Source organism: Bidens hawaiensis, unplaced genomic scaffold (assembly GCF_021521415.1).
Source record: "Bidens hawaiensis isolate Kalapana, Puna unplaced genomic scaffold, B.hawaiensis_p1.1 tig00004101_1, whole genome shotgun sequence".
Classification (NCBI taxonomy): domain Eukaryota; kingdom Viridiplantae; phylum Streptophyta; class Magnoliopsida; order Asterales; family Asteraceae; genus Bidens; species Bidens hawaiensis.
The window spans coordinates 1,426,460-1,449,918 of NW_027491241.1; the positions used below are offsets into that span (position 1 = coordinate 1,426,460).

Consider the following 23,459-nt stretch of genomic DNA (forward strand, 5'->3'; position numbering starts at 1 on the left):
GCAGTTAGGTTGTGTTGGTTATTACTGAAGAGGTGCTGAAAAATACAGTACCTGCACTTATGGAGCTTAACATGCTTAAAAACCTTGCGGGTTCACTTGGAGGGTATAATGCTCATGTTTCTAATATTGTTTCAGACTTTCAGCCTTTTCATAGCCACGGGTCAATAACTGGCCCAAAATATTTAGAGCTCTCATTGTATTTCTATGGTGGAGAAGATTTGCATATTGTTGTTCCCATGTTTACCATTCCCCTGTTCGAGGACATTCAACAAAATACATGTATGTAATGTACATACCAAGGATTTATGCTTTTTATAAAGCAATAGTAGGCTTGAATTTATGAATTTTTTCATTTTAATGTGGCAAAATGTTGATACAACATGCCTATATGGATTTTGTTTAATCTCAATATGGTTATAACAATTTTTGCTATAAATGAACTACATTTATTGTTTTTACTTTTTCACAAGAAGTGGTTGCTAAATTATAGGGGAAGTCGATTTTTTTTCTTTTCTTTTTGGGGGGGGGGGGGGGGGGGAGTGGCAAATCGGCCGTGACACGAAAAAAAGATGGTTATGGCTAAAAGATTGATTTTGCTATCAAACAACTTAGCAGAAGGGACATGTTTACTTTTGATAATTTAACTTTTGTTTTCTTGTATATGGACATGAAGCTATAAGAATTGTTATGTATCGATATTTTTCACCCTATGTAATACACAAGTTCTAATTTAGACATCAAAGATTTTGTTAATTGTAAATGTAAAATTTCGTTCATAATTACCATATATGTAGTACATTTTTTCACATACATAGCATGTACGTAATGGTAAAATCATAAATGCTAAACTTCTTTGTATACGTAGTATAGAACTATAGATGTAATAAATTTTTATTATTGTTTAAATTTATTTATATTTTAAACATTTGGATTATCCCGTGTATTACACGAGTTCTAAAATTAGTATAATAATAAAATAATAATAGGGTAATGAATGAACCGGGGGTGTCCACTACATCTTTTTTTTTTGTATAACCTTCCTATAATGATATGATACCACATAAAGCACAACGCCTCAACAGGAGGTTATCCACTACACACGGTATGATAAGGTTACAACTTACAATTAATCTATATAGGCTTACAATAAAATAGGATACCATTGACCGGTAAAATAATAATAAAACAAATACATAAACAACTAAAAAATTCCAATAAACAACAAATATTCCGGGTTTTGAACCCCATATCTCAAGCATGCAAATCTTACAACTTAACATAAATATAAACATTAATGTTCTAATCATGTCCAGATCACTAGTTTGAACCCATTTTCTTAACTTATTTCTATTATAAGTTTTAAAACAATATTTTATTACGAGAAACTAATATACTCTTGCTCATAACTGGCCCTGCACTTGTCGCACTATTTTTATGACAAACTAATATACTCTTAATAATAGTAACCAATACCCTGCCCCAAGACTTGTACCCACAAACTCTTGGCATGACTCACCACTTTACACATTGCTAGGGTGCCAAATTTTAAACCAAACCAAACTTCAAATCACAAACTCCGATCAATAAACTTAACTGGCTCAACCTAGTACACTTGCCTTGGTTTAAACGGTTCAGCCGTGGATATTATAAACAACCATGTGAACCTTAATCCAAAAGTAATTCGGAGTTTATTTGAAAACAAAATTCAGAGTTTGGTTTGTGCGTTATCCGGGAAATCATACCGTCGGCTGCCACTTGACAGTTGTGCCACCACAAGAGCAGAACTATCTGGCGTAAGTCGTAACACATAGTGGGACGAAAACCCGAATAGGCTCGAGATCCGAACTGATGAACTCTCAAGGCCTAACTCAAATTCTTTATTGTCAATATTCACCCAAAGTAAGTATAGATTATAGTTATAGAAAAATGCAGTTTTTAAAGGATAGTTAATAAAAAGTTATAGTTTAGAAAATATATATACAAAAAAAAGTTTCTAATCAAAAACTTAATTGAAACGATAAAAGTATTTTTTTTTTCTTTTTGGAAAAGTAACTTGAAAAGGTGATAGTTTTGAAAAGATTGAAGTTTAAAAACAAAATAATGAAAAAAGGTTTTATAATTATTTTTTCAATCGTGTGGAATTACACCTAATACCCGGATAAGTCTTTTGAGACGAAAACCGTCTATTCTGATTTTAACACTCGAACTCTGACTAACACCATCAAGAAGAAAACCTATTGAGTCAGGTTTCGAGTGTGAAACCATGAGATCATAAGCATCAACTATCACCTCAATATCATGAATCAAAATGTCAACTAAAAAAAAAGTTTTATGAACTATAAATTAATCAGAAAATACATGTTAGAATTTTAACTTCGAAAATATATGTATTATAAATATATGTTTTATCATTGAGTAAATTGCTTTTTATGTGTCCACGTGGTTTATATAGGCGAGACCAACTTAAGACTTTGTTTTAAAAAAGAAGCGTGTTGCGTCTCTTTGTCTATTTTCCGTTTTCTTGGACGTTAGACACAAGGGTCTTTTCATAATTTTACCACCATTTAGTTATTTATTGTTAATTAATTATTATTATTTGATATTGCTAATTTGCTATTTACCTTAACAAGTTTTGTGTTGGTGTTTTTCTCTCAGTTTTGTGTTTCTTTCTATACATCCAAGTTCTTATGTCATATATTTATTTGATATTGCTAATTTGCTGTTTACCTTAACAAGTTTTGTGTTGGTGTTTTTCTCTCAGTTTTGTGTTTCTTTCTATACATCCAAGTTCTGTAATTCTGGTCATACTGAGAGCAAGCAGAACAGTTTGTAGGGATGGTTGATTCATGGGTTATACTGTTCGCGTTGGGAGGATGATTGTATAGTATCTACTTCGCGTGAATTCAAAAAGCTGTTGAAATATGATGTTATCAAGGTTCTCTTCTTTTGGACTTTTTAATGATGTTGAAGTCTTTTTTATGGTTTGTGGGTTCCTAAATTAGACTTTTAGATTGTATGTTGGTGAACTTGATAGTGCTGGTATAAATGTTTTAGATATCTTTTTCTCGGTGTACACCATATGTTAGATGAAATGTCATTTGGTTTTGTTTTATTCTCGGTGCTGGTTTTGTTTTTGTATACGACTATGTACTAGTTATTAATAATGTATAACTATTATACCTAAACTCAGTATTACTCACATCATCTTCCAACCCCTTATACTGCAAGGACAACATTTTCACTCAATTTGTTCCATATCCCCCTTCACCATCCAAATTCATCGAATTTGAAACAATCCATATTTCCAACTTTGTAAAACTTAATAATTCAAAAAACCCATAAATAAAAATTAAATTATATACCCAACTTCATAAAACTTAGTAATTTAAAAATCCCAAAGATAAAAATCAAATCTTTATGCATCCAACATCATAAAACTTAATAATTCAAAAAACCCACATATAAAAATCAAATCTTTATGTACCCAACATCCTAAACTTAACCATTCAAGGATCCCAAAGATAAAAATCAAATCTTTATATACCTATCTTCATAAACTTCATAATTCAAAAAACCCAAGAAATAAAAATCAAATCTTCACATATCAAACTTCATAAAACTTAATAACCAGGCAAACCCAAAAGTAAAAATCAAATCTTTATTGAAAAAGATAGACTTTGAAAACTATCCCTAAACCCAAAAGTAAAAATCAAATCTTAATTGAAAAAGATAGACTTTGAAAACTAACCCTGCTTCCACCTTCATAAAACCTAATAATAAAACAAACCAAAAATAAAAATCAAATCTTCCTTAAAAAACTACCATAATAGTTACCTTTATTCAATTCATAGTTTTGTATACATTTGAACTTTTTATATTGACTATACAGTATGCCATGTTACACAAAATCCAACCTTTGATTCCCACTATTCACACCATCTTGATTTCCAACTTCATCCTGTACATTTACATTTGCCATGTGGGTGTATATATCTTGGGTAATGGAACCGAGAATAACAAAGAGAACTAAGGCTGTTGAAGAAGCAATCATGTACCCTCTATAGGACCAAATGTAGCAATTAACTCCAAAACATTCCTTGTTGGTTGTATGTGCTTGCTTTTGCATAACCATCACTAAAGAAAGCCCAAAACTAGTAGCTGAAGTCAAAGACTCAGCGATTGGTAAGATAAAGCTAAGGCTATGCATACCAAAAAGCTCCACTGCAACAGTTGGTAGAAATGCGGATAGCCCGCCTGCACTTGCTCCGACCAAGGAAAGACCGTAAACCATGTGGTTAACAGTGCAAAGCACATGGCCGAGCATCATAACCATGGCACTAATAGCCATAGACCACGGTCTACTAACTACATAATTTGCATACAATGCATCACTAACTGACCCTAATGCTAGGCAGCCCAAAAAACTAGTCAAGCTTGTCAACGACACCGTGTATTCTACTTCCAAGTCGGTGAGACTTACATATTTTGCAAACTCGTTGACATTTTCCATAATCGATGTTGAAGATGCCACGCATATTGCATAACCAATGGCAAGTATCCATAAACGTGGGCTATGTAACACCACCCAAAAGTTCATGTTAGCACCGAAATGTGCAACAGCTGGTGCTGGTGCAGGGCCTTGAACAAGTTCTTTAAGTGCGGAAGTCCATACTCGGATGAGTATAGGCAGACCGAACCCGATAAGAAGAAGCAAATCGATCACAATAGCAATTGTTGAGCTAACTTTAAACCGAAAAATATTATTTACCACGGCCATCACAAAGATTGTGATGGCCAACCCTCCTCCATACCAAAATAAACTTTCCAAAAAGAAGTCTATCCACATTCTGGTCAATATCATCTCCAGGCTTGAACCTCACAAACATAACACATATACAAGATATCACCAGAGGCATACAAGCCATGAAAAGAACCAAATTGCTGACATTTGAACTGAATTATACAGTAGACCAAATTATAGCCATTTTGACTTACCATTATGATACATCTCACACCCAAACATGCAAATTACACCAAAGATAGTTTCTTTATTCAGTTGATATACTTTTGTATACATTTTCTAAGAACTTTTCAAATTGACTATACAATATGTTTTTCTATCAAGTTACATGTTCTACAAAAATCAGCCTTGATTCCTTGCGTTTACACCCTTTTGATTTGCCAATTGATCCCCTGCATTTACTACACCATCTTGATTTACCTTGTTGGTGTAGATTTCTTGGGTAATGCAACCAAGAATCACCAAGAGAGCTAAGGCTATTGAACAGGCAATTACATACCCTCTGTAAGACCAAATGTAACACTTAACTCTAATACATTCCTTGTTGGTCTTTGTATTTGCATGCTTTTGCATAACCACTATGATAGATAGCCCAATACTACTAGCAGAAGCTAAAGACTCGACAATGGGTAAGATAAAACTAAGGTTAGACATATTGTTATCAATGTCTTCATGTCGCACGACCTCTTAAAATTTGGTTTAAAATTTGCTCAAATCTTCCTTTTCTATTCCCATTATGACTTCCAGTAACCAATTCAAATTTTGAATTTTAGCTTTGTCCACCACGGATTAGCGACATAAAGTGCGAAAGTCTTCTATTATATATCATTTTATGTTTTTTTTATAGGTACCACAGCTCAAAACAAACAAACAAACAAACTAGAAGGTAAGTCAGAAGAAAGATCTCCAGAGATTTTACAGTCAAAACAAGACAAACTTACTGCATATTAAATACGAGAAGTGCACTATTTCTCAATTGAAATAGTCCAAAGTAAACCTAAAAGAGCTTTGCTTGGGTTAAGATGAGAAATTCCCTGATGCCAAACTAGTTTATATGGGATATCAAAACCTAGATCAACCATCCACTCTCGACATTCGTGCCCAGGGCACCTCATCTTTTCATTTCGTCCTTGCTCACTTCCATTAGGTCGAAGTCTTTAGCCTTTCCTTCTCCGCACCCGTTCACGCCTCACTCACCTATCGCATGGTAGTCTTGCTCTCAAAATATCGTGAACACAATATATATTTTGAACAACTAAAAGAACAAGCTTAAACTACCATATCTTTGTAGTTAGAAAGAGTTCTTTCAATGTTCTTCGCCTTAGTTCCATCCTCCTTTTTGACACACCTTTTCAGCCTACTTATTTTTTATATATTTATATAGAAAAGTGTCTTAAAGTTAATACAAAAAAGCGTGGTAAAAAGTGATAGCTCTTTGCATGTAACAAGAAACAATTTAAAAGTTACACCAAGAAAGCATGGTTTCCTCTACTACATATAGTAAGGGATGGTTTTTGTGAGTAAAAGAAAGGAAAGTACAATCCTTGTGAAATGATATCATCCAATAAGCTTCAAGTTAGGTAGAATAAAAGATTATGATTGGTTCAATTCTTCTTCCAGTTATGCTAGTTATTTATATCATAACCATATATATATATATATGGTTGGTATCATTTCAGAACTCAAAAAAAAGTTAAGAACTTTTATAAACTCATAACAACTAAACATTTTTTTATTTTTTTTTATATATTAACATTATTTGAGACTAGTTTTATTATATTTAAAAAAATTGATTACATATATAAATCACAGGTTTTTACACATGTGTAAAATTTATGTATTAACAAATTTACATATGTGTAAAAAACATAGATGCAAAAACTATTTTTCATAATTGTAATAGTAAATATAGATCTAAAAAATGACAAAACTACACTCAAATAATATTAACATACAAAAAAATTTATAGAAAACGTTAATTATTACGAGTTCCTTAAGATTTTTAAATAGTTTAAGAGTTCTGTAATGATACTCATATTTTACACACACACACACACACACACACATATATATATATATATATTTGAAAACCCTCTTTAGTTGAGAAAACTCTTGAAACCCATTGTAACAATCATTATATTTTTTATAACTCATGTAATATAAGTTATTATTATGAAAAAACAAAATAAATAAAATATTTTACCTACAAGTTATACCATGCGCAAAAAAAATTATTTTACATATATTTACATGTTACATGCGCAAAAAATTTTCTTAAAGCTTATGCAAAAAAACTTGTAAAAAGTGATAGCTCCTTGCATGTAAAAAAAACAATTTAAAAATTACATCAAGAAAACATGTTGTCCCGTACTACATGTAGCATGGGATGGTTTTTGTGAGTAAAAGAAAACCAAAAGTAAAGCACAATCCTTGTGAAATGATATCATCCAATCAAGTTTCAAGTTAGGTAAAACACAAGAATATGATTGAGTCAATTTTTTTTTCTAGTTATGTTAGTTATTTATATCATTAACCTATATATATATATCTATATATATATATATGTATATGCTTTTTAATATAACAATAACCAATACATGATTAGTGTTATTTTTTAAGAACTTTAGAAAGAATTATAAGAGAAGTAAGGAAATATCTATATATCTTTGAAAGAGTATATATGATGGTGTGTCTCTTTCTTTACATTAGTGTAGTATTTATACTACAAAACGTAAACTATTTAGTAGACAAATATTACTACTTAGGAGACAACTAGGTAAGTAAGGTTAATCCTAGACTTTGAAAATGTATCCATCTATTTATCGTAGATTTGACCTAATTCTTTACAACACTCCCCTTTGGATGATACGTTTTCAAATTTGGAGTCTAATCTTGAAGTACTGTCTTATTAAAAACCTTGCTAACTAAAACCGAGTGGGAAAAAGAGTGCAGTATAAAGCTCCCTTCAAGTTGTAGGTCATTACATTTTTCGTACGTATCTCATGCCAATATCATGAACATGTTTCCTAAAAGTTGTTGTGGGGGAGTGCCTTTTTTGAAAAAGGTCAGCTGAATTGTTGCTTCATTGGACATATCTTATTTCAACTTGTTTATCTTTGATAATGTCTTGAGTATATGAAAAGAACCTTGGAGGTATGTATTTTGTTATGTTAGTTTTGATATCCCCTTCTTTCATTTGCAAGACACAACCATAATTGTCTTCATAGATTTATGTTGGGCTTGCATCATTCTCTAGTCCACAAGAGGTTACTATGAGTTGTGTCATAGATCTTAATCAAATACACTCTCTAGAAGCTTCATGTAGTGCAATGACTTTAACATGATTTGAGGACCTTGCTACAAGTATTTGTTTCTGAGAGCGCCATGAAATTGCAGTTCCTCCATTCTTAAACACGTATCCAATTTGAGATTTTTCCTTATGTGTATCCGATAAATAACCTACATCTGCATAACCAACTAACCCTTGTTTTGAATCATTAGAATAAAATAAAACCTAAATCAACAGTTCCTTTAAGATATCGAAAGATATGTTTAATGCCATTCCAATGTCTTTAGTAAGGGATGAACTAAATCTTGCCAACAAATTAGCGGTGTAATTTGCATGATTCATTCAAAACTAGTATATTTTGCCCCGCGCGTTGCGCCGGGGCAGGTTGGTAAAACCCGAGCATTGTTGATCCCGGGGCGTTAAGGAAGCGAGTCTACACAAATTCGGTCGGTTTCTGTCACGTTCGTATGTAACCAGAACTAAGTCAAAAATATACAAAAACAAAATTGGCATTCGGTCATTTTTTCGTTAGTTTATTATAGTACCGGAACTAAAACAAAACGCAGTGACTCTACACAAGTTCGCGCAGTATCTGTCACATTCGATACGACACTGAAATTAAAATAAAAACAATATTAACCTTTGTTATGATATCGGAACTAAAAAAAGTGAAATGGCCTAATGGAGGGCCGCCACTTGGCCCAATCATATCTTTGTTGCACCAAAGTTATATTTTATACATATAATGATAATAGTGTTAACATATAAACAAATAAATATTTAGAACAACGTTTATTTGATCGGTAAAACTGAGCATTGGTAATGCCTAGGCTTGCAGCAGTGAGTCGGTAAAACCCGAGCATTGTCGGTCCACGTGTCACATCGGTAGTCGACACGAATTTCTTTGGTTTCAGTTACGCTTACTACGGTACTATACAAACAACGTTAGTAAAACCTAAGTGTTAAAACCCAAAATATAAATTTGTCAAATTAAAAATATAAAGATTAACATATAAAAATATAAAATATTTAAAACGATGTTCATTCGATGAGTAAAGCCCGAACGTTGGTGAAACCCGAGCATTGCCGGTTCGGGTGTTGCAATGATCAGTGGGTAAAACCTGAGCGTTGTCGATTCCAAGCGTTGAAGCAATGAGTTGACGCAAATTCAGCTGATTTCGACTACGTTAGATATCACATCAAAAGTAAAACATAGAATTAAAAAAAAAACAAAATTTGAGCGCTCACATTAGAGTCCATATCCCATTCAAATACCGAAATTATATTTATGCCAAACTCCATGCAAATTCATTGTTTTAGGTACTTATTTGAGTTATTTGTGAATTTGCAGGTCTGGGCGCCCGCCTGACAAAGAAAACATGAAAAGAGGGCGTTTCGCAGACAAATACAGCATTCTTCCAGACATGCACGCCCATGCATGCCCGTGCATGGGACCGTGTCACCTTGGAAACTCACCAGTGCAAGCCAGTGCAGGATCTGATGCCAAGAAAATTCAAAATGGCCAGCCCGTGAACGCCCATGCCAGACCGTGCAAGCCCATGCCCAAACAGAGAAATTTGAATTTTCGGTCAGAATAAAGCAAGGAGTTGACTTTCCAAATCGGTGCACGGCCGTGCATGCCCGTGAACCTGCCCGTGCCAGACGTCCAGAATGCATAAATACACCTCCATTACCTCCATTTCAAGTGTGGAGCCTTCGGGGAATTCTCTAAATTTACTGGAAATTTATTATGTGTTTACTAGAGAGAATTCAAGGTTTCCATCTTGTGTGATCATCCTTTCAAGTAGCAATCATCATCCATCTTAGTTTGCAATCTTTTGTTCTTAACAATGCTTTGTAAGACTACTTTGATTTTGTTTGTTGTATCAAGCCTTATGGGCTAATACTTTTACTACTTTGATTATGTTGAAACTTTTGCTTATGTGATATTTATCTATACATGATTTTGGCAAGTTGGTGTTCCTCAAGTTTATGACATGTTCTTGAATAGAGTTTAATGGTTAAATGCTTGTTTTAATTCCTAGTCTTGTTAGTTTGATAGATGCTTAACCATAATATGTTGGAAAACTATGTGTTGAGTATTTGTTTATGAACTTAGTTTGTATATGCATACTTTGTTTATATCACTAAGTTAGGAATGACTAGTGGAAATTAACTTGGTTAGGAATTTTAACAAGCATGAAACCTATCACTTGATATTGGAAAATTGTATGGTGATAACATGATTCTTTGAGTTAGTTGATGTTTGCTAGAGATTAAGGCCTTAATCCTTAGTTCATATGTTGCTAATTAAAAGATTCATGTGTTTGACTAGTGTTCTTGAACTTGTCTATTTTATAGGGCTGGCAATTCGTGTTTTAACATGTTTAACAGGTATGCAGCGGCGCGCTGAACACAAGTATCAAACATGAATATGACTCGTTTGACGACTTTATATGTCATGTCTATAAGACAGTTTTAAGTTTCATGTACCAATAAAGGAATACAACGGATTCTAGCCTGCTAATTTGAATTATTTAAGAAAATTAAAAAATCACATACCGCACTTTTTTGCTTAACAGGTCTTATCGTGTATTTAACAGGTACCCAATTACCAGCCCTACTATTTTACATGATTTTAGGTGGTTAGTTTGTTGTTTTCATGATAGCTTTCCATTAATTTTGAGATTAGGTAGTTTTGACAAACTTACTAATCTATGGTTATTAACTTGTTGGACACCCATCATGATGTTTTGTTGCTAGTATTAGGTTGCCTTGATTGGAATTTGATATTGGTGTTTAATACATGATGTTTGTCATTATCATTGTTATTTTATCATTAAGTTTAAGTGGATGCATAGTCTAAGTAGCCTTGTTTGGATTGATTGTTAGTTGTATTTTATTTGCTTGTTGTTGTATGCTAGTGTAGTGACTTGAAAACCCAATTCGATTGTTTTTTGGTTGAATCAATTAAAAAGATTTATTATGAAAAGTTAGCCATGTCCATGGATTGACACTCGGTTCTTACCGATACTTTGCTACAAACGATAGGTACACTTGCCTTTCGTGTTTGGTTGTTGGTGAAAACCATTTTTAAAACCCGATTTGTGTGAAACTTTTATTCAAATTTTTATATATATTCGCACACGTCAAGTTTTTAGCGCCGTTGCCGGGGACACGGTGTTTTACTTTTGAAAACGATACGAGTAATTGATCTACCTTGTTGATATTTTTGCTCTATGTTATTTCAGTCTATTTCATTTTTATTCATATTGTTTTATTTTTATGTTTATTTTAGTTGTATTTTAGGTAGTTTTCGCTTTTCCTTTGGGTGTTGCATGTCCACCACACCCGGTCCTGAGCTTTTTTTCCCTTTGAAAACGAAGTTGTAGAGGAGGACGCGAATCCCGAGGTTGAAGAGATGGTGGATCCGAACAATCAAGGTCGCAGGGATGACTGCCACGCCGTCCTTCGATGGCTATGGCAGCGGTGTTAGGGAGCCCGATATTACCGTGAGTTTCGAGATCAAATCGAGTATTATCATATGGTCGAAAATTCTGTTTCTTTCCATGGCCTCTCGAACGAGGACCCTCATTCTCATGTTGCGTATTTCCTTCGATTGTGTGCGACATTCAAAATTCAGGGGTGTACAGACGATGCCATGAGAGTCCGACTTTTTTTGTTCTCACTTCGTGGGGCTGCCTTAGAGTGGTTAGAGGCACTCCCTTCCGATTCCATCACCACTTGGAACCAATTGGTTGAAAAGTTTCTACTTCAGTACTTCCCACCCGATAAAACTGCAAGATACAGGGCAAAAATCACTGGTTTTCATGTTGATGATGATGAGTCACTTCATGCTGCATGGGAGAGGTTTGAGGGCTTGTTGAGAAAATGCCCTCATCACGGTTTGAGTCGCGGACTTCAGTGCCGCACGTTCTTTGATGCTTTATCCGGACCACAGAAATAGGCCGTTGATCAGGTTGCGGGAGGAGATTTTGGTAGGTGTACATCCAATGAGGCGTTGGATACTTTGGAGAGAGCTTCTAAGAAGAGTTTCGCGTATAATCCACCTCGAAGTATTCCTTCCACTAAGGGCGTTATTCATGTCGATTCTAATACCCTCGTTTCCGCTCAGTTAGAAGCCTTGACGAAAAGATTTGACCTGATGCAATCCGATCTGGCTAAAGTCTAGCTCTCGTTGTGGGGTGTGTGACGGGAAACTCCAGACCAGTCAGTGCCAACAGGCCATGGTGGTGGAGGATGTTGACTTTGTAGGTCGCCAAAACAATGCCTGCAGCAACTCTTATAACCCGGGATGGTGAAATCACCCCAATTTCAGTTGGAAAGATGGTGGTGGTAGTCAAAATCAGAATCAAAAGCCACCGGGGTTTGACCGAAATCCAAATTACCAAAGTCAACCCCAGAACCAGTCTTACCAGCAAAAGCCTTAGTTTCAAGGTTCTAGCAGTGGTGGTCAGTCTAGTGGGGGGTCTAGTGTTGAAAATCTTTTGACCCAGCTTTTAGCTAAGACCGAGACCTCAAACAAACTGGCTGAACAAAGGAACCTGAAGATTAATGAGACTCTCCAGAGACACGATCTCGAGTTAAGGAATCAGAAAGCGTCCATTCAGACCATCGAGAATCAGGTTGGACAAATTGCTCAGCTTCTCTTTGCGAGACCACATAGTGGCCTTTCGAGTAACCCTGAGATAAATCCGAAGGCCGAGGCGAAGGCGATTACCCTGAGGAGTGGTAGATCCACCATTCCTGTTGATGCATCGGTTTCCACACCAAAACCGATTGCCGATGAGATCGAGACTGAGACTCCTAGTGAGGTGCACCCGAGGGTAACCCTAGAAAGTACCGCACAAACCAGTGAGCCAGTCAGGACTTATGTTCCTCACATTCCATACCTAGGCCGTTTGAAGAAGCAGAAGATGGAAGAGCAGTACGGGAAATTCTTAGAGCTTTTTAAGCAACTTCATATCAATATCCCGTTTCTCGATGCATTGAAAGAAATGCCTAAGTATGCTAAGTTTCTGAAGGAGGTTCTCTAGAACAAGAAGAAATTACAAGAACTTTCTTGCGTGACTTTGAATGAGGAGTGTCCTGCGGTCCTTCAGAATAAATTGCCCAAAAAAATGACCGATCCGGGCAGTTTTACCATTCCATGTTTGATCGGTAGTTTTTCGGTTAGTTACGCTTTAGCCGACCTAGGTGCTAGCATAAACTTGATGACTTATTCTGTTTTTGCAAAGCTAGACCTGGGTGAGCCTAAGCCTACTCGCATGAGCATTCAGTTTGCCGACCGCTCGGTGAAATACCCGAGGGGTATAGTTGAGAATATGCTTGTGAAAATCGACAAATTTGTGTTTCCTGTTGACTTTGTGATCTTGTACATGGATGAGGATAAAAATGTACCACTCATCTTAAGTCGTCCTTTCCTAGCCACTACTAGAGCTCTCATTGATGTCTGCACCGGCAGACTCACTCTTAAAGTTGGAGACGAGGAGGTGACCTTTGATATTGGGAGATCCATGCACCACCCACATGATCATGATGACGTGCTCTACATTGATACTATCGATTCTTGCGTTTGTGAGCACATACAGGACACGTGTGAGGAGTACTCTTTGGATACTCAGTTGTGTGTTGGAGGGATTTTTGACTTGGTTAGTGGACCTCTATTTGAGGAGTTGGTCTGTGGTGTGGACCACGAGCCTCCTGAGTGTTTAGAGAGGATTGAGGATGTTGATCGCGTTGCCGAGCCTAAGGCAAAACCTTCTGTTGTGGACCCACCATCCATCGAGCTTAAGGAGCTCCCGTCCCATTTGGAGTATGCCTTTTTGGAGGATGGGTCCCGCCTTCCTGTTATCATTTCTGCGAGTTTGTCGAGTGAGGAGAAGGTGAAGTTGCTCACGGTTCTGAAGAGGCATAAGCACGCGATCGCCTAGAAGATCATGGATATAAAAGGGGTCAGTCCATCCTTTTGTTCCCATCAGATCTTGATGGAGGAGGAGTTTAAACCTGTGGTGCAGCACCAACGGCGTCTCAACCCAAAAATGCAAGACGTTGTGATGAAAGAGGTCATCAAGCTACTCGATGCTGGATTGATTTATCCGATCTCTGATTCCCCATGTGTGAGCCCGGTGCAGGTCGTCCCGAAAAAGGGCGGTTTGACGGTTGTTGTGAATGAGAAGAACGAGTTGATTCCTACGCGTACCGTCACGAGATGGATAGTTTGCATTAACTACCACAAGCTCAACGATGCCACGAGTAAAGATCATTTCCCACTCCCCTTTATCGTCCAGATGTTGGAGCGACTGACAGGAAAGATGTACTATTCCTTTCTTGACGGTTTCTCGGGATACTTTCAGATCCCCATCTCTCCTAAGGATCAGGAGAAGACGACATTCACATGTCCCTATGGCACATTTGACAACTGGCGGATGCCCTTTGGACTGTGCAATGCCCCAGCCACGTTTAATAGATGCATGGTGGCGATTTTTCATGATATGATCGACGACTCCATGAAGGTTTTCATGGACGATTTTTCCGTGTTCGTGAGTTCTTTTGATCATTGTTTGAGAAATTGATACCATTTCGAAGATGCTGGCCTCTGATGCGGAGGAGGCCAACCTTGTTCTTAATCGGGAGAAATGCCACTTCATGGTGAAGGAGGGCATTGTGTTTGGGCATAAGATTTCACAAGCGGGGCTTGAGGTTGATCGAGCCAAAATTGATACCATTTCGAAGCTTCCACCACCGAATTCGGTGAAGTGTATTAGGAGTTTTCTCGGTCACGCGGGATTTTATCAGCGATTCACAAAGGACTTTTCCCAAATCGCCCGCTCGATGACGAAACTCGTCGAGAAAAATGCCCCATTTGTTTTCTCATCCGAATGTCTTCAGGCATTCGAGTTGTTGAAGGAGAAATTGATGAATGCCCCTATCATGGTTGCCCCCGACTGGTCCTTACCTTTCGAGTTGATGTGCGATGCGAGTGACTTTGCATTCGGGGCGGTTTTATGTCAAATACGGGATAAGCATTTTCACCCGATTTATTATGCGAGTAGGACACTGAATGATGCGCAGGAGCACTACACGACCACTGAAAAAGAGCTCCTTGCTATTGGCTTCGCATTCGATAAATTTCGGTCTTATCTTGTCCTTTCTAAGACCATTGTGTTCACAGATTATGCAGCCCTTCGATATCTTTTCTGTAAACAAGATGCGAAGCTGAGACTTATTCAATGGATTTTGTTGCTGCAAGAGTTTGACATTGAGATCCATGACAAAAAGGGTGCTGAGAATGTTGCGACCGATCACCTCTCCCGTCTTGAGTGCTCAGCTTCATCGGAACAAGGGGGTTCACATAAATGAAAATTTCCCCCACGAGTTCCTCATGCATATCGAGACACGGGATGAGGATCATCCTTGGTTTGCTGACATTGCGAATTTTCTTGCTAGTGGGATCATGCTTAAGGGTCTTACTCACCAGAAAAAGAAGAAATTCTTTTCTGATGTTAAGCATTACTTTTGGGAGGATCCTTACTTGTTTCGTGTTGGTGCGATCAGCTCGTACGTCGGTAAGTGTATGGTGATGAGGCTTGAAAGATCTTAAAACACTGCCATGAGGGCCCGACCGGAGGACATCATGCAGCTACATCCACGGTGAAGAAGGTCTTTGACGCCGGTTTTTTCTGGCCAACCATCTTCCGTGATGCTCATGACATGGTGCCGTCTTGTGATGCTTGCCAAAGGGCGAGCAATATCTCATCACGAGACGAGATGCCCTAGAGATCGATTCAGGTCTGCGAGGTTTTCGATGTGTGGGGCATCGACTTCATGGGACCTTTCCCGACTTCTTTCAGCCACTGTTACATTCTAGTAGCTGTTTTTTACGTTTCGAAATGGGCCGAGGCGCAAGCCTTACCCACAAATGATGCTAGGTCGGTGGTGAAGCTTTTGAAGAAGTTGTTCTCCCGCTTTGGTGCCCCTAAATCACTGATTAGTGACCAAGGGACACATTTCTGTAATGCCCAGTTGGAAAAGGCATTGTCCCGATATGGTGTCCATCATCACTTCCCTACACCATATCACCCGCAGACAAGTGGGCGGGTCGAGGTCACGAATCGGGGTATCAAGAGGATCTTGGAGAAAACGGTTAGTCAGAACCGTAAGGATTGGTCCGAGAAATTAGATGACGCACTGTGGGCTTTCCGTACCGCCTACAAAACACCGATTGGGACACCGTTTAAATTGGTGTACGGGAAAGCATGTCATCTCCCTGTATAACTCGAGCATAAAGCATGTTGGGCATTGAAATGTGTGAATCTTGATCTTGCATGCGCGGGTAAAAACATGATGGGTCAGTTGCATGAGCTTGAGGAGTTGAGAGGCCAAGCTTATGAAAATTCGAGAATTTACAAGGAGAGGATCAAAAAGCTTCATGACGCCCGGTTGAAGGACCACAAACAATTCCAAGTGGGCAATCGTGTTTTGTTTTATAATTCTCGCCTTCGTTTATTCCCCGGGAAGTTGAAATCCCGATGGTCCGGCCCCTTTAGTGTGAGACAGGTGTTTGACTATGGTACCGTTGAGATTGGCCACGAGGATGGACGCATCTTCAAGGTGAACGGTCACCGTTTGAAACACTATTTGGGCGAGCCGGTGGAGACAGTGTTGGAGGTTGTTGACCTCCACCCCATGACTTGAGTGTGGGGAGTGTGAGTTTAGCTATCGACTCCGTCAAAATTTAGCATGTTTAGGACCTTGTAGATTTTTGCGTGTTTGTTTTATTCTTGTTTGTTTTCGAAGAGTTATGCTTACCTTTGTTTCTTTCGGGTTCCGTTCTTTGAGCAAGTGATTTTGGGTTAGGGCTCATAATGGTCAGAATCGGGAACCATTTTGGTTTGGAATTGAGTGGAATACTTCCATGTTGGCAGAATGGGAATTGGTAGCCAAAAACGACCCTGCAAGGGCTCCTGCACGGGCACGCACGACCGTGCGGTTTTGCCTCGGGAATCGTGCAGTGGTTTATATCAGATATTACACCCTACCTAACACCATTCTCATCCATTCCACTTTTCCTACAGCCGATTTCGACCCCCTAACCCCTGAATCTCGTTTCTTCTACCGGATTTCCACACCAAAGGTATGCTTAATCTTCCCTTCCATCTTCCTTTTCTTTGTTCTAGTAGATTTTAGGGTTTGTTCTTGAAGGATTTGGGGCTTTTCTAATCCTATCACTTTTGGGTCGGATTTGCCCTAATTTCTTGTTGTAGTGGTTAGTTTTAGGGTTGTATTTGACTATTTTGGGCTTGATTGCGTTGATTTTGGTCGATTGGGTTGGTTTTCCAGCCATAACCGCCGCTAGCGCCGCCACTGTAGGGCCTGCATGGCTGTGCGTGGTCGATTTTCCTGCCAGTGCATTCTTGATCAACCAGTCTGTTTTCTGAAGCCCCTACATGGTCCTATCGGTCCGCACTGCCTCGCACTGTTTCCGGCATGACCATGCCAAATAGTCAATCGACCCGTTTTTTGTTTCCTTTCTATTTATTTTTTTGCTGATTATTTTTGTTTTTGTCAGATGTCGACAGGTAGCGGTCACCCGTTTTTCCAGTTTACTGGGAGCAGCGGCAAGAGCCGCGACGCTCACCGCCGGCTCGGTGAGTTGTGGGTCAGAAGAGAGAAGTTCGCTCTGGGCCGCTTTCCATGCTATGAAACTCTCGAGCACATCAATTAGCACGAGCGTTTCGAGGCTTTGCTCACGGAGCCATGGCGGCGTATTTTTGCCATCCACCGGCCAGTCTACCTCGAGCTCACCCTCGATTTTCTAGCCTCCTTCTTTATGTATCCGTTGATTCGCGACCCTCACGACAGTAGTTGCGGGGTTCATTTTAGGCTGGGGGGTTAGTGGTACAACTGGTCCCTTGCCACCCTCGCCAGCACTTTGGGTTGTTTACGGATGAGGAGATAGAGACAGAGCAATTTGATGGTTTACAGGATTTCCCGAGCGCCGAGGTGAGACACGCATTCTGGCGACAGGTTACTGGTTGGCAGCACGACTGTCGGTCCTCGAAGGCCACCCTCCTACTAGACCCGCTTCACCGCCTCCTACACCACTATATATTACACTGCATAGGAGGTCGCGATGATAGCGTAGGTAGCGTCGTGACCCGGGACCTTTTTCAGTTGTACTGTATCATCGATGGTCACGACTATAACCTAGGGTTTAGTGTGGCGGAGTGTTTCAAACGGGCGGGTGGTTCGACACCGGGGAGCTCCATCTGCGCGGGTATGCTCATCACTGAGCTGGCCCACCGGATAGGATTGATGGATCTACCGGCCGCGCGGCGAATGACACTGGTGGGTGAGGGTATCGTAGTGGGTATTGATCAGCTGCGTTCGATGAGGATTGTGAGGTCGATCGGGAACCGTACTCAGTTGATTGATAGGCAGGGCGGCATGTGGGACCCACTGCCCCCACCGGCGGATCAGCCCATGCAGGATCAGGAGCAGCCCGAGCATCCGAAGCCGCTTGATTATGAGCTATAGCAGAAGTTTGATCAGTTCAGCCTCAATTAGGAGCAGTTCCGGACCGAGCAGATGGACCAACGGAGACTGATTGACTATACCGCTGATTACACCCGCCGAGGCTTCGAGTGGATGTACGCGTACGGTCAGGCCCATGCGGTACAGGGCAGTTTTACGGTTCCCGATGCACCTTCGTGGTCCTATGGTGCTTCATCGAGTCATCCTCCGGGCAAGCAGCCACCGCCCTTTGATGTGCATTTCTCGCAGCCTAGTCCTTCTTCTGATCCATTCGTTGATCCCCTCCCAAGTCCCCTCGTGCAGCCGGTCCAGTTCACCATGCGCGATCCCTATACCATGACCGACCCTTTTGGTGCAGACTTATTTGCGAACCGGGTTGCGGAGCCGTCTAGTTCAGTGCTTGATGATTTGGACGATGATTAGCATGTTTTGTTTTTTTTAGTTGTCGGTATGTTAGACTCTTGTGACTTTATTTTATTCTTGTATTTCTAGACAGTTTCCTTTCTGTGGACTTGGTTTGATGTGGATTATATTTGATGGATGGTATGTAATGGTTTATGTGTGAATTGTGTTGTTTGGTATGGTTTGTTTTGTCTTGCTTTATCCTGGCAGGTGGATCCTTATTTGCATAGTTGGCGTTGCCAGTTCTTCACTGTTTGACCCTCCCGGGTATCTTGTCTGGTAGCCTTGCAATTTTCAGGGGAGTTTTCTGTTCTCTCTCTTTTGCACTTACTTTTATAGTTTTTTGTTATGCAACGAGGGCGTTGCACAATTCAAGTGTGGGGAGGGAACTTTGTGAACTTTGTTTGTCCAAACTCAAATTTTTTTTGCAAAATTCCTAAGAAAATTTTTGTAGCAAATAATAACCACTAAGCAATTTTAATTCAACTTTAATTGTTTTGTCAAAGCACAAATCTTTAAGACACTCAAGCCGAAAACCTTTAAAAGACATACCTTTAAGCATGACAAACAGATTCACATTCTTGCCTTGCAAAAAATTACCCATTCCGCCCGTTTCCGTGAGTTGGCCTCGTCATATTTTTTTCTCAGGTTTTTGCGGGCAATTAAGTGAGCCGGGTGATTATTATAAGGTAGAATTTTTTTTTGGAATTGCATTTTAAAACCATATACATATATATGGCATAAACCATTTAGGAATTTAGGATAAACCCCATGTCTAGCCTTTTTTCACTTATATTTACCTTACCCACATTATCCGCTTAGTAGCCCATGTTTAGCCTCTTTCTCGTGTTTTTCTATTTCGCCCTATTTTTATCACCACTTAGCCATATAGCTTTTTGTTTTTCACCCTTTTATGGTTATAAATCCGGTTCGGCTAAGTTAGTTAGTTTATTTTGTATTTCATTTGTGTTGTATTTTTATCACTTGGGAACTTTAGAAGCACAATGCTATCTCCCAACGTGAACTTTTGTGTGTAAAGTTAGTATAAAAAAAAACCGTGTAAGAAAAGAAGAGAAAGTTATGAAGTTAGTTCATCATATATTAAGTGAAAGTTAATTTCAAAGAGCAATTTTTGGTTTGTTAGCTCTCAGCCCATTTAAAATTTTTGGTTATGTTAGTTAGATTTTGTTTTGTAGCTAACTTAGTTCCGGATTTTTCTAGCCGTTTAGCCACTTTTCCCAAAAATTCCTCACCCTAACCCTAAGCCAAGTTACAACCCTCAAGTACTCGTGTTTTATGCCATGTATGTGTCGGTTTGATTTGACCATTAAACAAGCCTATGCCTTGCTTAGTCATCGTCTTGGCATCGAGTGTTCTCAACATGCACTATTACACGCATGATCACTAAATATAGCCGAGTGTATGAGTGAACATTGTGAGGTTTGCAAGGCGGGAATGTGATGGCAAGTTGTAATGTTCTCTAGATTATGTCTTCATTTTTATTAGGCTAGTTTGGACATATATACAATGCTTGCTTGATATATTAAAGATTTGAATGATTATTGCTTGCGGGTTATTATTGCTATTTTGGAGTTTGTTTCATTTGCATGAGGACAAGCAAAGTTTAAGTGTGGGGATGTTTGATGTAACACAAAGTGTACATCTTATTGTATCAAATAATCCTCATATTTATACCGAACTCCTTGCAAATTCATTGTTTCAGGTACTTATTTGAGTTATTTGTGAATTTGCAGGTCCGGGCGCCCGCCCGACAAAGAAATCATGAAAATAGGGCGTTTCGCGGACAAATATAGCATTCTGCCAGACATGCACGCCCATGCATGGGACCGTGCCACCTTGGAAACTCACCAGTGCAAGCCGGTGCAGGATCTAATGCCTAGAAAATTCAAAATAGCCAGCCCGTGCCAGACTGTGCAAGCCCGTGCCCGAACAGAGAAATCTGAATTTTTGGTCAGAATAAAGCAAGGAGTTGACTTTCCAAATCGGTGCACGACCATGCATGCCCGTGAACCTGCCCGTGCCAGACATCTAGAATTCATAAATACACCTCCATTACCTCCATTTCAAGTGTGGAGCCTTAGGGGAATTCTCTGAATTTACTGGAAATTTATTATGTGTTTACTAGAGAGAATTCATGGCTTCCATCTTGTGTGATCATCCTTTCAAGTAGCAATCATCATCCATCTTAGTTTGCAATCTTTTGTTCTTAACAAAGCTTTGTAAGACTACTTTGATTTTGTTTGTTGTATCAAGCCTTATGGGCTAAATACTCTTGTTACTTAGATTATGTTGAAACTTTTGCTTATGTGATATTTATCTATACATGATTTTGGCAAGTTGGTGTTCCTAAAGTTTATGACATGTTCTTGAATAGAGTTTAATGGTTGAATGCTTGTTTTAATTCCTAGTCTTGTTAGTTTGATAGATGCTTAACAATAATATGTTGGAAAACTATGTGTTGAGTATTTGTTTATGAACTAAGTTTGTATATGCATACTTTATTTATATCCCGAAGTTAGGAATGACTAGTGGAAATTAACTTGGTTAGGAATTTTAACAAGCATGAAACCTATCACTTGATATTGGAAAATTGTATGGTGATAATATGATTCTTTGAGTTAGTTGATATTTGCTAGAGATTAAGGCCATAATCCTTAGTTCATATTTTGCTAATTAAAAGATTCATGTGTTTGACTAGTGTTCTTGAACTTGTCTATTTTACATGATTTTAGGTGGTTAGTTTGTTGTTTTCATGATAGCTTTCCTTTAATTTTGAGATTAGGTAGTTTTGACAAACTTACTAATCTATGGTTATTAACTTGTTGGAAACCCATCATGATGTATTGTTGTTAGTATTAGGTTGCCTTGATTGGAATTTGATATTGGTGTTTAATACATGATGTTTGTCATTATCATTGTTATTTTATCACTAAGTTTAAGTGGATGCATAGTCTAAGTAGCCTTGTTTGGATTGATTGTTAGTTGTATTTTATTTGCTTGTTGTTGTATGCTAGTGTAGTGACTTGAAAACCCAATTCGATTGTTTGTTTGGTTGAATCAATTACAATGATTTATTATCAAAAGTTAGCCGTGTCTATGGATTGACTCTCGGTTCTTACCGATACTTTGCTACAAACGATAGGTACACTTGCCTTTCGTGTGTGGTTTGGTTGTTGGTGAAAACCATTTTTAAAACCCAATTTGTGCGAACCTTTTATTCAAATTTTTATATATATTCGCACACGTCAAGTTTTTGGCGCCGTTGCCGGGGACACGGTGTTTTACTTTTGAAAACGATACGAGTAATTGATCTACCTTGTTGATATTTTTGCTCTATGTTATTTTAGTCTATTTCATTTTTATTCATCTTGTTTTATTTTTATGTTTATTTTAGTTGTATTTTTGGTAGTTTTCGCGTTTCCTTCGGGTGTTGCATGTCCACCACACCCGATCCTGAGCTTGTTTTCCCTTTGAAAATGAAGTTGTAGAGGAGGACGCGAATCCTGAGGTTGAAGAGATGTGGATCCGAACAATCCAGGTTGCATGGATGACTTTGCCACGCCGTCCCTCGATGGCTATGGCAGCGGTGTTAGGGAGCCCGAGATTACCGTTAGTTTCGAGATCAAGTAGAGTATTATTCATATGGTCGAAAATTTTGTTTCTTTCCATGGCCTCTCGAACGAGGACCCTCATTCTCATGTTGCGCATTTCCTTCGATTGTGTGCGACATTCAAAATTCAGGGGTGTACGGACGATGCCGTGAGACTCCGACTTTTTCCGTTCTCTCTTCGCGGGGCTGCCTTGGAGTGGTTAGAGGCACTCCCTCCGGTTCCATCACCACTTGGAACCAATTGGTTGAGCAGTTTCTTCTTCAGTACTTCCCACCCGATAAAACTGCAAGTACCGGGCAAAAATCACTGGTTTTCGTGTTGATGATGACGAGTCACTTCATGCTGCATGGGAGAGGTTTAAGGGCTTGTTGAGAAAATTCCCTCACCACAGTTTGAGTCGCGGACTTCAGAGCCGTATGTTCTTTGATGCTTTATCCGGACCACAGAAACAGGCCGTTGATCAGGTTGCGGGAGGAGATTTCGGTAGGTGTACTCCCAATGAGGCGTTGGATACTTTGGAGAGAGCTGCTAAGAAGAGTTTCGCGTATAATCCACCTCGTAGTATTCCTTCCACTAAGGGCGTTATTCATGTCGATTCTTGACGTATGTGAATATATATATATATATATATAAATTTAAATAAAAGTTTCACACAAATCAGGTTTTAAAAATGGTTTTCACCAACATTCAAACCACACACGAAAGGCAAGTGTACCTATCGTTTGTACCAAAGTGTCGGTAAGAACCGAGTGTCAATCCATGTACACGGCTTACTTTT

General features: G+C 38.8%; 1 protein-coding gene and 2 non-coding genes across 3 annotated transcripts; 1 reads left to right on the forward strand and 2 right to left on the reverse strand.

The window, feature by feature from the left end:
- Window positions 1-11,892: 11,892 nt before the first annotated feature.
- Window positions 11,893-11,999, reverse strand: LOC143625339 (small nucleolar RNA R71). The gene has a single exon (XR_013152257.1). It is a non-coding gene; the product is annotated as a small nucleolar RNA R71 (small nucleolar RNA).
- A 1,232-nt stretch (window positions 12,000-13,231) lies between these two features.
- LOC143625309 (uncharacterized) lies at window positions 13,232-14,044 on the forward strand. The gene has a single exon (XM_077095677.1). The coding sequence runs from the start codon at window positions 13,232-13,234 to the stop codon at window positions 14,042-14,044; it is 813 nt and encodes a 270-aa protein (XP_076951792.1).
- An 8,926-nt stretch (window positions 14,045-22,970) lies between these two features.
- On the reverse strand, window positions 22,971-23,075 carry LOC143625342 (small nucleolar RNA R71). Its single transcript, XR_013152260.1, has one exon. It is a non-coding gene; the product is annotated as a small nucleolar RNA R71 (small nucleolar RNA).
- Window positions 23,076-23,459: the final 384 nt, after the last annotated feature.